This window comes from Nicotiana tabacum, chromosome 21 (assembly GCF_000715075.1).
Source record: "Nicotiana tabacum cultivar K326 chromosome 21, ASM71507v2, whole genome shotgun sequence".
Classification (NCBI taxonomy): domain Eukaryota; kingdom Viridiplantae; phylum Streptophyta; class Magnoliopsida; order Solanales; family Solanaceae; genus Nicotiana; species Nicotiana tabacum.
In genome coordinates, this window is record NC_134100.1 from 16,769,067 (window position 1) to 16,784,758 (window position 15,692).

The 15,692-nt window shown below is 35.2% G+C and overlaps 1 protein-coding gene and 1 non-coding gene across 2 annotated transcripts; both read left to right on the forward strand.

Annotated features, from left to right (window-relative positions):
* The first annotated feature begins 1,533 nt into the window (after positions 1–1,533).
* Positions 1,534–10,084, forward strand: LOC107777070 (putative serine protease EDA2). Its single transcript, XM_016597041.2, is given in 14 exon segments — positions 1,534–1,744; positions 2,612–2,737; positions 3,567–3,722; positions 4,148–4,330; positions 4,960–5,076; positions 5,568–5,621; positions 5,701–5,772; positions 6,385–6,590; positions 6,711–6,776; positions 6,778–6,803; positions 7,606–7,680; positions 8,171–8,254; positions 9,792–9,890; positions 9,991–10,084. Coding segments are annotated over 14 exon segments (1,446 nt in total). The 5' UTR covers positions 1,534–1,570; the 3' UTR covers positions 9,999–10,084.
* A 2,654-nt stretch (positions 10,085–12,738) lies between these two features.
* On the forward strand, positions 12,739–12,811 carry TRNAE-CUC (transfer RNA glutamic acid (anticodon CUC)). Its single transcript has one exon. It is a non-coding gene; the product is annotated as a tRNA-Glu (tRNA).
* The last annotated feature ends 2,881 nt before the right edge of the window (positions 12,812–15,692 follow it).

The window sequence follows — 15,692 nt, forward strand, 5'->3', positions numbered from 1 at the left end:
AAACTTACATACAAAATTTATACAATATGTCCTTTGTATATTTTGTATCTGATTTATACATAGTAAATATAATTTTCAAACAACTTATTATATATTATACAACTTATCTACAAATTATCTACAATTTTCGTACATTATTTCTACTAAGTTATATACAACTACAATATAATACTACTTAAATATAATTTTTATACAATGTTGTTCAACTTTCATACAATAGTTAAATGAATAAAAGAAAAATAAATAAACAACAGAATACAATTTTTCTACAATTTATCTACAATTTTTCTACAATTTTTCTACAATTTCTGCAATATAATGTATGTCATGTTGTCTTCTTCTTCTTCTTCTTCTTCTTCTTCTTCTTCTTCTTCTTCTTCTTCTTCTTCTTCTTCTTCTTCTTCTTCTTCTTCTTCTTCTTCTTCGAGTTTCAATCCGAAATTCAGCCAAAACCAAGTCTAATCTTCACCAAAACTCCTCAAAATTGAGATATAAACTCCAAACCACATTCCCAATTATTTGTAACAACACCCAATCCAAACAAATAATGATTTTTGAAAACCCAAATTTGAATTCAAAGCTTCAAAGCTTTTTAATGGATGTCAATGGTGGAATTGCTGCTCTCTTTTCCTTTACTTTGTATTACTGAAATTTGGACATAATTGCGTTTGATGTAGAAGATTTAGTCGTTTTTGATTTGTGAAATTAGAAAACAGTTTGAAACATAGTGTATCGAAAGAGCAGAGATGCTAAATTTGAAACGAAACTGACGAAGAAGATTAATGTGCGTGATTTGCGTTGTGGAAGATCTGGAAGAATATTTAATCCCTAATTTTAGCGCGCCTAAATAAGGAAGTCTACGGCTACAATGATTCCTTATTTAATGCATTGTCTATATTATGTAAAAAAACTATTAGCATGAAGGGTAATATGCAAACTATGAACATATTTAGTAATATAATTTCTTATATGGTATATGAACGAAAATTTTCCCGTAATTTAGGCCCTAATCAAAGCTCGCATATTTCAGGCTTGGGCTCATTTGAGTCCAGATTGGCCCAGCCCATTAGCTCGCGTCAGTCATATAATGATGAGAAACTTGTATTTTTAGCCACTCCCAAAAATAATAACGGACGATATATATATATATATATATATATATATATATATATATTGTAAACATCTAACTAGCGAATGTAATTAGTTTCGGCCAGCCGACCAATTTTATATTTTTCGTTATAATGATTACCTCTTAATAATATATCATTTTGTACTTCTTTATTCGATATAACCAACATTTTAATCGTCTGCAATTAATACTTTATGGGCAGTGATTAATCAAAATTTTAACATTTTAGAATTCCAAAATTGATGAAATCTAATTTTGTGCTAAGTAAAACTATCTCTTCTCTTTTTTCTTTTTTTTAAAATTTCCGCAATATCGTAGAAGCTGCGGCGCTAGGTAGGACAATTGTACAAAGGTTGATGTGACAAAAGCAAAATTCCGAGGATAATATAACAATTATACATTATATAAAAAACAACAAATCAATAACAGAAACAACAAAAGATGAAGAAGTTAACTGGCTTAGCTCTACTTCTGGCTTTCTTCTTACAGTTGCTTAGAATCTCAAAGGGAATCTCAAATTCTCAGCTTCTTCAGCAAATCAGTTCACAGAATAACAAATACTTGACCAAAGAAGAACACTGGTTCAATCAGACTCTTGATCACTTTTCTCCTTACGTAATATTCTTCTTCTTTTTATATATATTTATTTATTTATAGCTTTTGCAGATAGAACCCTTTTATGAATTCTATTTGTGTTCTTTGGGAAAAAATATGTGTGAAATATGATTAGCTTATATTATTTATATACAAAGTTCAATTTGTTTTATGGAAATTTTAATGGGTTAGATTGAATTTTGTGTACCCTTAAAAAAAAATTGGGTTCACCTTTTTTCTTGTACTTTAAAACTAATAAAATTGTTTGCTTTGGATGGTGAAATTGTTGTTTTTGCTGTAACAAGAAGTTATGCTTTGGGGTGGGGATGGTCTGAGAGGCATCAAGCTCAAAAATTTGTTTCTTGTATTATCTTAGAAAAATCCCTTGTTATAATTTTTACTGAAAATTGGGGAGAATATAGACTTGAAAATTATGTTTTTACATTGAAGTACGTAAAAAAAAATGGTTTTATAGGATCCCGAGTATTTCTTTGTCATAACTGTTGTGTTATGCTTTCGTTGAGCCGAGGGTCTATTGGAAACAACCTCTCTTGTGGGATTACACTGGGTATGTTGTTGTTGTTGTTGAACCTGGAAAAAACATTAATCTTGCCCCTTTATGTTTCTATTATCATGAAGATTTTCGATGCATTGAGATAACTATATCAACGTGAGAATGAAAGGAATCCATCCAATGCAGTTGAATATTAAGAGAAATATGTGCTACTAGGACAAGTATAGCACTATGAAAGTAAAAGCTTGTAGGATTTAAAAGTCCAATAAATGGATCAATAGGTAGTCAAGATAAAGATGGATCAAGCATTTAGTTGTTTTTGATTGGCTGCATTGGCCATTGTATGCCTTTAACTTGGTGCTGCTATTTTATAGGATCATCGTACATTTGGACAGAGGTACTATGAGTTTCTTGACTATTTCCGAAGTCCTGATGGACCCATATTTTTGAAAATTTGTGGAGAATCTGCTTGCAACGGGATACCGAATGATTACCTCAGTGTAAGTTGTAATCCTTACTGCTGATCCTATATTCTATTCGTGAATGCGTTCTTATAATTCTTGTTTCGTCTTTTTACTTTATTTATCAAGACAGTCAAGTCCTTTATGCCGCTTCCCCTCTTTTTCTCCGGTGCCCAACTCGCTTTCAATCTCCCCTTTTGCCATGGGTGGGGTAACATGGCGGTAGGAATTGGAGAAGGAAATGGGAAAAAAATTGATCTTTCATTTTTGTGACCTAGGTTGATCTTAGAAATTGCAATCGTGGTTTATATGCTTTAGGATCGTTTTAGCACTGCTAAAGTTGGTCAAATGTTTTGTGTGGTTTTAATTCAAGTATCTCAGTTGATATCTATTTGAATCTGTTGTCATACTTTATTTAGTTAAAAAGATCAATACGTGGCAAAATACAAGTTTTACCTTACCGATAAATTCAAAAATTAGGAATTCTTACTATCTGATACTGTCATGATCATAGTTTTTATAATTAAGGTAAGGTCTTAAGCTGCTCTTATCATATTGCTAGTACAAGTACTCCTATTCCACGTTGTTCCGGTATACATGATTTCCCACATAAGTTACGTGGAATATGATTTTATTTATTCGAGAAACAAAAATGGTAACCAAACACCCAGGTAACAATGCGAATTTTATACTGAGATTATTTTAAGCCAAATAACCTCGGCAATGAGTTACAGCTTTTAGTATTATGGTTTGCTGGCACAAAACAAACACATAGGTACATGCTTTGGCTGTGACAATGACTTATCATTTGGAGTCATGGAAGGCTAAAACCACTAACTTCTACTTCTGAACCTTGCCTGTTTAACAGGTTTTGGCGAAGAAGTTTGGAGCTGCTGTCGTTACTCTTGAGCATCGCTATTACGGGAAGAGTTCACCCTTCAAATCCTTGACAACTGGGAATCTGAAATATTTGTCATCAAAACAGGCACTTTTTGACTTGGCAGCTTTCAGGAATTTCTATCAGGTTGGTTGCATCTTAATTCTATATCCTCTATCTATTGTAATTTTGTGTCAATCCAAAGTTCTTATAATCTTTGCGATATCTCGTGAGATTAGGGTAAACCAACCACCATTTAGTGGCGCTATAGGTAACATGTCTTTGGATTATAGCACTTGGCCCAGAACTAATTAAAATCTGACAACCCATATTTTAGGTGGGTAGTCTGCTTCTAGTTCGTCAATGCATCTCTATATGTAATTTCAAAATGTCAATATTAGCAAGACGAAAAATAAATGATAGGAAAGCGTGAAATGATGAGCCTTTGATTCAGGTATGCAATAAAATAAGTCCTATGTTACATCACTGATTTAGTTTACCACTTCTCAATTCCCCTTCTTTCCCTTTTGCATGATGATTGTTCAGCGGATAATAGTTCTTATATGCTGCAGGAGTCCCTGAACGTGAAGCTCAACAGATCCAATGTTGAAAACCCGTGGTTTTTCTTTGGTATTTCATACTCAGGAGCCCTTAGTGCATGGTTTCGCCTGAAGTTTCCTCACCTGACTTGTGGAAGCCTTGCAAGCTCTGCTGTAGTTCAAGCAGTTTACAGCTTCTCAGATTTTGACAAGCAGGTAAAAATTGTGCTACTTTGGTTGTTAATATTTATGGTAGTTTTCTTCGCATCAGGAAAAAAAATGGTAATGCAAAGGAAAGCTCTTCGGATGTTCTTCCTTTTGCAAGTTTTATCTTTCTTTAGGTGATGGATTACAAAACATTGTGGTTTTTAGTTTATTTTTGTTTTTTATTTTGTTTTTGGAAACATTATCTGAGTTTAGATATGGTTTTGGAAGAAGTAACTGTGTGTGTAAGCTTAATTGCTTGTAGAAAATTAGCCTTTTGGTAACAGTTGTTTTGTTTTCCTGAACGAACAGGCTTAGTCCTTCTATTATCTTAGAATATTCGTTAAATAATTACTAGTAGTACTAATAAAAGGGAGAGACAAAAGTTGGGAAAAATAAAAAACACAAGCTGTCCTCAATCACTAAAGAAGGAAGATGATCATCTGAGAATGCCTCTAACTCCTATAGTATTACAAGAGAATAAATCCCAAAAGAAAAAAGCTTACAAGAGAACAGGCCTGAACACTGTGAAATTGAGACAATGTGACTAAGAATGTTGTCTGTTTGTGGCTCTCTTTTGGATTTGTTGGACACAGTTTCTAGAGGATCTGTGAATTTGACTCCTGGTCTTCCTACTGTAGGTTGGCGAATCTGCTGGTCCAGAATGTAAAGCAGTATTGCAAGAAATTACTCAACTAGTAGAAACAAGGCTTGCGTCAAATCGCAAGGACCTTAAAGCGTTGTTTGGTGCTGATGAGGTATTGGTTGTTCATTGTTTGTGTGATTTCTTTACCTTCCTCTCAAAGAATTCTCTGACATTCTGACCTCAATCATCTAAAGCAGCATATTGCTGATCATATCTGTGGTAACTCTGGATACTAATTAAGTATAATATTCAATTGTTCTTTCCATTTTTTTCTAGTAGTAGTCTATAATAGTATACCCTTTAATGCTTACGGAAACATATCAGTGATGATATATGCAGTAATGTGGGCTGCTGAAGTCCGTCAGATTAATGCTTTATTGGTTGAGTTTTAAAGTTCAAACCAATTAATCCTTAACATAGGTTAAATGGGCAATGGCGAATACTGCCAACCCCGTAGCTTTATGATCTCAAGAGACTTTGGATTGATGTAATCTGACCAAATAATAAACATGTTACTTCATGTTCTCAATCAAGGAGAGGATGCATCGTTATTGTTGCTCTCTTTTATAAGTCTGATACACAGAAACTTTAATTTTCTTTCAGCTGAGGATTGATGGTGACTTCCTGTACTTTCTCGCAGATGCTGCAGTTACAGCAGTATGTATGAGACATTCATAAGATATCTTCTATTGAACGAGTTTGTTATTTTCCTAATTGAAAGTTTTTGATGTTTTAGTTTCAATATGGAAGTCCAGACAAACTATGCATCCCACTACTTGAAGCAAAGAAGTCTGGGGAAGATTTAGTGGTATGGTTTCATTTGTTGCCTTACATTATTTTTGGAGTGTAACCCCCTTCCCCCTCCCACCCCCCTAAGCGTCCCCTGTCCCCACGAGGTTGAGATCAGAGACATATTACCTTCGGGAGCTTGTCAGAAATGCCACGAAGAGAATTTCTTCAGTATCACGTACATAAGTTTTCTTAGAGAAGATACCCATATTTATATAAATATGCCTTTTCTCTTTTCTTAGAACCAGTAAGTAGTTAAACAAAAAAATTATTAGTTACTGAAGAACAATTTTCCAGCTGCGCCTGGATTAGAGTGTATATATTCTATATTCGGAAACAACATAAGTAGATATTCCCATGGATGTTTATGTTCGATAGGTAGTTCTGAAAAATCTCAAGTTCTCTATGTCAAAATTTTCCTTATCGATTTCCTGTTATGCTAGCTTTCCAGGAAGTTCTCTACACTTAAATGAGGAATTCAGCTTAATTCCAGCTGCATAATCTGTGACCACTGACCAGAACATCATGTTACAAGAGCCAATCACCCAAAAAGAAAAAAGAATTCATGTTGTGGAAGACTTTGCTTATCCTCTTTACTTCTTTAATCATTTATTTTATTTCTTATTTGCAGAATGCATATGCCACTTATGTAAAGGAGTATTACATTAAGACTTTGGGGGTCAGCGTCAAAACATACAATCAGGAAAATCTGAAGAACACTGCTGTAAATGGTGATACTTCTGATCACTTGTGGTGGTTCCAGGTCTGCACAGAAGTTGCATATTTTCAGGTTGCACCCTCGAATGATAGTATTCGCTCTACTAAAGTTGATACCAGGCATGTGTCTTACTCTTGGAAGTATTTAAGCCCTGTTTCTTTTCTTTGTTCAACTGAGCTGTTTCCACTTGTTTAGTCACACACCTTCTGGTGAACTGACTTCATAATTCATTCGTGCAGATACCATTTGGACCTTTGCAGGAATGTCTTTGGCACCGGTATATATCCTGAAGTTGCTTCAGTTAAAGTACTATGGAGGAACAAAAATTGCTGGTAACCATTTGATAGTTATTTCAGCAGTCTCATTTCTCCTTTATGTTTCCTTATCCGATATATCTGTTAATAGGATACCCTTGAGTTTATTTGAAAGGAAAAAAAGAAAGGAAAATCTGTTGTCGGCTCGGGTGCACTTAATAAGAGAATATTCATTACCTATGTTATTTTATTTGATTCCGTCGGTTGGTCTTTTTATTTTGCTTTGCTAAAAGCTTTTGGCAGCTAATCAATTTACCCCGGATTACTTTATATGATCCCAACATTCACAGCACACCCTGATACTTTTACAAAGTAATGACATGACGTCACTGTTGGCTTAAGTTTATCACTTGTGTTAATGTTTAAAGAAAATAAAATAATTACCTCAAGCCAACTGAGAGGGTGTGTGTGTTGGGGGTGGGGGGATAAATACTTGATATAAATGGCTGTATTTTAGAGCATGCTCAGTTTAATGGAAGGTGTATGTTTTATCTCTGAAATTTTTAAAACCTTGTTTTTTGGGGTTGATGACTTTCAGATTGGACTCAATATCTAACTGAATGCCATCTCTGGCATTTGGAATTTGTCTCTATACGAGTATTTGTCAATGGAATAGAATGTTTCTTTGACTTGTCTTTGTTTCCATAGATATTCTGTCTCTGTCACGCCATTTACCCGTTTGTCATGCCTAAAAAATGTTCGAGAGGGTGGGAGCTCTAGTTGGATGAATAGACAATTTGTTTTTTCACTTTATCCTGGTACAAATATGGAACAATTATGGAATTACAAATTTCATTATTTTAAAATTTTGTTTTGGCAGGGTCAAAGATTATCTTCACCAATGGATCACAGGATCCCTGGCGACATGCGTCAAAACAGACTTCTTCCCCAGAGAGTAAGTTTTAGGCTGCTCCGGTAGTGAAATTTCATCCCCATCTATTGTGAAACTAGATTGGTAGAGTGTTGTATTCCAGGACAGATGCATGACCTTTATTAATGCTTGTTTTATCTTTTTTATAGTAGAATTAACCATGCTACCATTCAAAAATTAAACGAAGGGTAAAATGGACCGTTCTTCATCTGCAAGAAATTTTCTTAAATCATAAAGTAAAATTTGTATTCGGAATCTGTTGTCCATATTGAAGATTCATCTGCTAATGTGGTTCATAACTTCATATATTTTCCAATAAACTCGTCTGCAACAATTAATAATAGATTTATCTCAGAGAAGTGTGTGCTTGATTCAAAGTGACGGATCAGAAACCGAATGACCTTATGCTAAAAGTACTTCTGAAGTGACAATTTTGTTGAGCTAGAGTACTGACTTTAAATTGTTGTACTGCAAGTAATTTTTCTTGTTTCTGAGACCCCGTTTCAACTTTCAGTGCCTTCTTACATAGTCTCTTGCCATAACTGTGGCCATGGAACTGACTTGCGGGGCTGCCCCCAGTCTCCTTTAGTCCCTGAAGGTATGCATATTTCAGATCTCAACGTTAACTGTTTAGACTTCACTGGTTTTGCATATCCTGTAGTACGCTGGACATGAGTATTCTTACGTCAAACCCCATATTTCCTTTTCTTTGCTTGCAGTTTTTCTATTTAATCTTACTTAATTTAGTCTCTTTGGTCGCTGCTGCAATTATTATTCTTATTTTCTTTTACCTCTATAATCGAAATGAATTTCTAGATTCGCAGATTTATCGGCATCAGGTTTGTAAAAAATAAACCAAATTCTCGTTGGCGATTATTTATGATAAAAAATTTAAATTTATGTTGTTCTCAACTATGACCCTGAACTGCTGCATACAGTTGGTAGCACTTGCAATTCAATGAGAAATTAATGGTGAATGTCAATGGGAAAAAACATAAGATTCCTATCACGTAGGATTACCCTAAGGGGGTGACATGAGGACTTGTGGAAGTCAATATGGATAATCCTAAGCTGTCAAAAAAAAGTTGCCCTTTTCACCTGGTGTGCTACATAAAATGCAATTTTTAGGGCGGAAAATCTTAGAAGGAGCAAGCTAATTGCTGTGTAAAGGTGTGGGGAAGATGCAAACCATATTTAAGTGCAATTTCGAATTGTTTCACAGCTTTGCGGCCAATTTGTTATTTGACATCAAATTTGGTGTTATTAAGGATGGTGTTTGAGTAGTTGCGACCTAGAGGCTAAAGAGAATTGGAAAAGAGAAGAAAAGCAGTGTGGAAAGTAACTCCATTGTGTCCCTTTAGGGTAATTTTGAAAAGAGGAATAGGAAAATGTTCAAGGCATTTGAGAGGGATGTTAGGATCATGAAAAGCTAGCTCTTGTTTCATTATACCATACTAAAAATATATCTTTTGGTATAAATAATCAACGGAGCACGGAGGCTTGCTAGAAGAATGTGATTAGTCCAGATAACCATATTAGATATTTTGATGCGTACTGTTCACTAATAAAGCATTTTGACTTTAAAGAAAAAGCTTAATAAGCAAAATTCCAATTTGTGACTTGTTCTTTCTTTAGTTCGTAATTTGTTTAGTCCTATCAGTATGTTATGTTTTTTACTGATTCAGAGGGTCCAATGTCTCCAACATTTTCATACTTTTAGTTGGATACTTTTAGTTTGCTCACCAAATAAAGTTAGTCGAAGTTAGCATCAAATTGGACAATTATCTGAATATAGCTTTCAGACCCCATATATGATAAGGACATCAACCTGATTAACTGCTAGCGTCATTCCAATTTTAGAAGCTACTTTGAACACACAAAGTTAGTCGAAGTTAGCATCAAATTGGACAATTATCTGAAATATAGCTTTCAGTCTACATATATGATAAGAACATCAAACTGATTAACTGCTAGTGTCATTCCAATTTTAGAAGCTACATTGAGCGCACAAAGTTTACCAGGATTGCTGTCTCTATTGATCTTCGACTTGTCTTAGGCATGATGTTTTGTGAAGTTCCTTCTTTTGAAGCAATGAACCGTGATGCATTTTTCATGAAAATTATTTCATATCACAGGTGACGCCAAAAACTGCAGTTCCCCTGATGCAGTTCGGAAAGTAAGGGAAAAGATTGTTAAACATATAGATTTATGGCTGTCCCAGTGCCAGGTTTCAGGTAGGAGTTGGATGTGAAACATCATCTCCCAGCTATACACACTGAAGTATATTTTATGTCCTTTAACTAACCACTAAATTATGTATCTCGTCGTGGACAGATGTATAGTTGCCCATCCATGAACGATGTCATCTGTATGAATTGATCTCGTGTACTATGGCTTGCTACTAAACATGTACAATTCTTCTTCTTAAGTTTCATTCTTTAGAGCTCTTACATTTTGAAATGTTGCGTTAGCACAACTATGGCTCACAGTTTGACCATGATTGGAAAGAGTATTGGTCAGCCATCAGTTTTACAAGGATGGTAAAAGAAGAATCGGGTGTAGTGACATGGCATCATAGCAGTTCTTCTTGTAGGAAAACTTTTCATTTTCGACATATATAAGCAGGATCTGTGACAGATGACATGTATACTGGGAAATTTCTTTAAAATGGCCAGTATTTGAAATGCTAAATGTAGCCCTCTTAGTACCAAAGGCGATAAGGGGCCATTTCACAGTTCTTTAACTATGAAACAGTTATGAGGGGCTCTGGCGTATGAGAATGAAACGTGCCATAGATTGCCACCTTGGTTCATCGCATTCAAGTTGAGACGTAGCCTCGACTTCAGATTGTCCACCAGACAAAATCTGTATATTAAACCATGAAACTTTGATAGTGAGGTTCTTGAAAGTGTTGAAGAAGGTAAGGTATAGCAGGATTTCAAGAATCATCAAGGGATGTGGAATTGTTGCGATCCCCTCGCTCTTAATTAGAGGCCTTTAGTTCGGGCCTTGAGAATGGAAAATGTCCGGGTATGAAGCATTGACCGGGTGAAGTACACAAATTACTCTAAAAGTGGATGGTCTTGAATTTTTGTCATCACTTACCCCGGGGGAAGAACTTGAAGCTTAACAAGTGTTGCCCTTCGCTTGCCCCATAAACATCACTTTTAATTTTTGACCTTGAAGTTCTGCCAATGCCGCAAGTGGGGGTCAAAAGTTAAAGATCACCTAAAAAAGTATCATACTTATGCAATTTTTTGGGCTTACCATGTGTAAATATGGATTAATTGGAACGAGTTTCAATTTTTTTATGCCAAAAGAAAAAGAAAAAAAAAACACTAGCTAGATTTCAAGAACCACTAAGGGTGTTGATGAAATGATTGAGATCAATTTTCTTGACCAGAGGTCTCTGGTTTGAACCCTGGAAATGGAGAAACGCTTTACTCACCTTAGTGGGCCGACCCAAAACAAAATTTGAATTAGTCTGAGACAGTGAGTTTCAAATACTAAATGCATGAAATGCAAAATAGCAGATTAATAGCCCATTTGGCCAAGCTACAAAAATCAGCTTATTTTGAGAAGTGTTTTTTTTCAAAAGTGCTTTTTCAAAAGTACTTTTGGTGAGAAGCAGTTTGTGTTTGGCTAATTAGTTTGAAAAGCATTTCTGAGTAGCAATTAGTGTTTGGCCAAGCTTTAAAAAACTGTTTCTAAGTGTATTTTTCTCAAAAGTGCTTTTGGAGATAAGCTACTTTTTTCTGCTTCTCCAAAACTGCTTCTGCTTCTCCTCAAAAACACTTTTTTTCCTTCCAGGAGCTTGGCCAAACACCTCAAATTGAGGCCAAAAGTGCTTTTGGCAAAAAAAAGCACTTTTGGCCAAAAATAAGCTTGGCCAAACAGGCTATAAGCTTGCCATGATTGACAGCGTGAGGAATTATTTCGGTGTAGACTGTAGACTGTAGTCAACAACTTGTTCTGAGGTGGTCTGTTCTTTGGCCTCTGCTCCAAGAATGACCATGCTAGGCTTATCCTGAAAATGACAAAAAATCATTGTCTTATCAAAATATATGGCGAAACTTTCTCGTCGTAGTTTGGCAACCTATTTTAGTAGGGAGCCTTTAGTCTTTTCAGTAGAGATCGTGAGAGAGCAGAGCACACTTCATTTTGACGACATATTTCGCTCGTTGAGTCTATGCATGAAATAGCTTTATATTATCCGCGTATATAAGTTAAAACCCTAAAGTAGAAATGTATACTTACTTACCATTTAGCAAAACGGGCGCCTTGTGAATTCGGAATAAGCAGCAGAACGAGAGGCAAGACCATCAAGACCTTGGCACCAAGATTCATTGTTTGAACCAGCCAAGGAAATAAGACCCTATAGTTTTTAATCAAAATTAGACCAATTCTTAGTAATTGGTAAACACAACCAAAACTAAGGAATTTTTCACCATGTACCTACGAAAAAAGAAAACTAAATCGACGTGTAAATCAGAGAACCATGTTACACATGTGAGATAATAAAGAATGTTACACATGTGAGATAATAGAGAATGTTACACTTGTCTGTCGTCAGTTATGTAATATAATAATTCTAAAAGGGGGTTCAATGGTTATGTGTTATTCCATCTATTGTCTTAAGATTTTGAGGTAGGTGTTCATAACTCTTTTCCCATGAACAAACGACCACTAGCTAGACTACAATTATCACCATTTTCCCTTTTCGTTGTTTCTTTCACTCAACTGCTAATCCTAAGATGATACTTGCCCTTCACATATGAACTTGCAAGCAACGTTTTCTGTTAGTAGACCGGAAAATTCTTTTCGTCAATTTTTTTAGTAACAATTTATGTTTTTTTTTTTTTCTCGATCTTAGTTAGTAGAGATTTATGTTCTTTCAGCTGTTACTTAATTTTTCATTAGACTAAATTTTCGATTAAGCTCATTGCATACTAAAGGTTACCAATCACGTTTTGTAGCATAAATTACTATGTACAAATATTATTGAAGTATTAACAATTGACTAATGTTCTAATTTAGTGACTTCTTGAATGTTATAATATTTTGTTAGCTTCGGATACCAAATCCGTTGTAGTCTAGGTGGTTAGGATACTCGGCTCTCACCCGAGAGACCCGGGTTCAAGTCCCGGCAACGGAAATTGTTTGCTTTTTTCGCCCACTTTCGGTCATTCTTTTTATTGTCGGAGCAAAAAGGAGAAGAATGTTTTTTCTGTTTCAATTTATATGATATATATTCCTTTTAGTTTATCTCAAAAAAAATCTGTATTTAAATTTTTTAAACTTTTTCTTTCACTCTTAATCAAATGATTTATAGCAACACATATATAAATGAGTTGTTTCAGACCATAATTTATTTTTTAAAGAAAGATTCTTTCTTAAATTTTATGCTTAAAGAGCATCACATAAAATGAGACGAGGAACTATCTAACTAGACTGAGATATACAAATTGGGCTATGTTATAAATTATAATCGATAGATATTTTTATAAACAACACCTGAAGTATTGACCAAACTCCCGAGATGTAAATCAGTCAAATAAATATATTTCTCCTTAAGAATAATACGCTACACAGAGAATGGTGCGTGTGTACAAGAGCTCTTAGATGATTGTAATAAAAAAGCTAACGTTCTTTCTTTTTTGTGGAGTAAATAACCACAAAAAAGCTAAGTACTTTTTTCCTTTTTAATCGTGATAGGCTGATAGCATAAAGTTGTAAAAGTAAGAAAAAAATCTCCCTAAACGTTAAATTGGAAAAGACTATCGAAAAGATAATTAATCAAGTAGACATGTTCAGTGTCGAGAAGAATGGGCAGTCAAGAGATAAATATTTAACCCATACACTACCATTGTACTTTATTAAAGGTGATGAAAAGTGCTTGGTTGACATGTCTGTTTTGTTATGTTAATAAAAAATCAAGAAGAATTAATTTAAACAGCTGTCTATCAACCGTTTAAACTAAAAATAACCGATAGATATATAATATATTTTTAATCTATATATAATATGTGCATAACCATGTATAATAAGTATATAATTTATGTATATTGGTTAGGAAAACAGTAAATCCGATCGGCAAACCATCTTATAAGCACTTTTGGCTTTTGCATTAAAAGTGCTTAATTAAAGTCTTCCATAATATATATTCGAATTATATCTCTATGTGAATGGTACTAATTGTAAAATGAACTTTGATGTTGTCTTTATTGTAATTTCACACTCAAAAACAGTTTTTAGAAAGATTAATTAAATATAATTTGTTTATCAAATATTAAAAAAAATATTGGCCAAACACAAACTACTACTCTCCAAATTTATTTTTCTGAAAGCACATTTTAAAAGTTATAAGCTGAACAAGCTCTAAGCCATAAATTGATCACCTCCAACTTATCGCTTTTCATCTTAATATGCATTTTTGGTTCAACAATATTTTTCATATTTTATCACTAACACTTTTTGTAATCCCCAAATATTTTCCCCGAATCAGAAATTTTGACTTCCTCTCTGTTTCATTTTTGTAACGACTCGGCCGATTGTTTCATGAGTTACCGCGTTGCTTCCCCCATTTCTGCTTCTTTATGTGTTGTTTAGCTTCATTACATCGTATTGTGTCGGTTGGTTCGGGTTTGGAGTAGTTTTGGAGTGTTATGAGAGACATAGTCTCTTAAATTGGCCATTAGGTTGAAAAAGTCAACCGAAAGTTGACTTGTGAGTAAACGATCTCGAAACTTGATTTTTATGGTATGGATAGCTTCGTGAGGTGATTTGGGACTTAGGAGCGTGATCGGAATGTAATTTGGAGGTCCATGGTAGATTTAGGCTTGAATTGGCGAAATTGAAATTTTGGCATTTTCTGGTTGGTAGAGAAAATTTGATATCGGGGTCGGAATAGAATTACGGAAATTGGAGTAGGTCTGTTGTATCATTTGTGACATGTGTGCAAAATTTCAGGTCATTCGGATGAGGTTTGATAGACTTTTTGATCATTTGCGGGATACGGAAGTTTTGGGAACCTTAGGCTTGAATCCGATGGTGTTTTGATGATTCGATGTTGTTTTAAGTGTTCCGAAGATTGCTATCAGTTTGAATAGTGGTATATGACTTGTTCGTACTTTTGGTTGAGGTCCGGGGGGCCTCGGGGTAATTTCGGATGGTTATCGGGAAGTTGGAAGTTAGAGTTTGCAGCTGAAGCTGTTGAGTTCCTGTCATAACCGCACCTGCGGATTGGGGACCGTAGGTGCGAGATCGCAGAAGCGAGAGATCAGCCACAGATACAGCCATATGAGAGAAAGCCAGAAGTTGCAGGTGCGGGAGGTGTAACGCACCTGCGAGACCGCAGGTGCGGGTGGATAAGCGCAGGTGCAGTCCCAGGACTTTAAGTGAAAACCGTATATGCGGTTGAATAGACCACAGAAGCGGTACCGCAGAAGCGGAAAAAGGACCGCAGGTGCGGAATCCCTGGGTCAGAAAGTATATAAGTTCCTCTTCGCGAATTTTGGGTTGTTTTCCACCATTTTTATCCGGAGTTGAAGCTTTTTGGAGGGTTTTGAAGAGGGAATCAATGGGGTGTCCATTGAGGTAAGTTTCTTGAATCTAAAACTCGATTCTATGTTGATTTTCAATTGTTTAAGCATGAAATTTATGAGATTAAGGGTGAAAATTTGGGGAAGCTAGGGCTTGAAATTGGAAAGGTAAAATTGGGGATTTGAGGAACCAATTGAGGTCCTATTTTGATGTTCTTGGTATGTATGGACTCGTGGGAGGATAAGGATTCTATTGATGTGATTTTTATCAGATTCTGAGACGTGGGCCCGGGGGTCGGGTTTGACCAATTTCGGAATTTTTGATGTAATTTGACTATTTTCGCATGGGCTTCGTTCCCTTAGCTCATTTATTTATGTTATGATTCTGCTTTTGAATATATTCGACGCGAGTTGAGGCCGAGTCAAGAGGCAAGGGCGTCGCCGTGTAGTATTTCACCCGGTTTGAGGTAAGTAACGATTGCAAATCTAGACCTG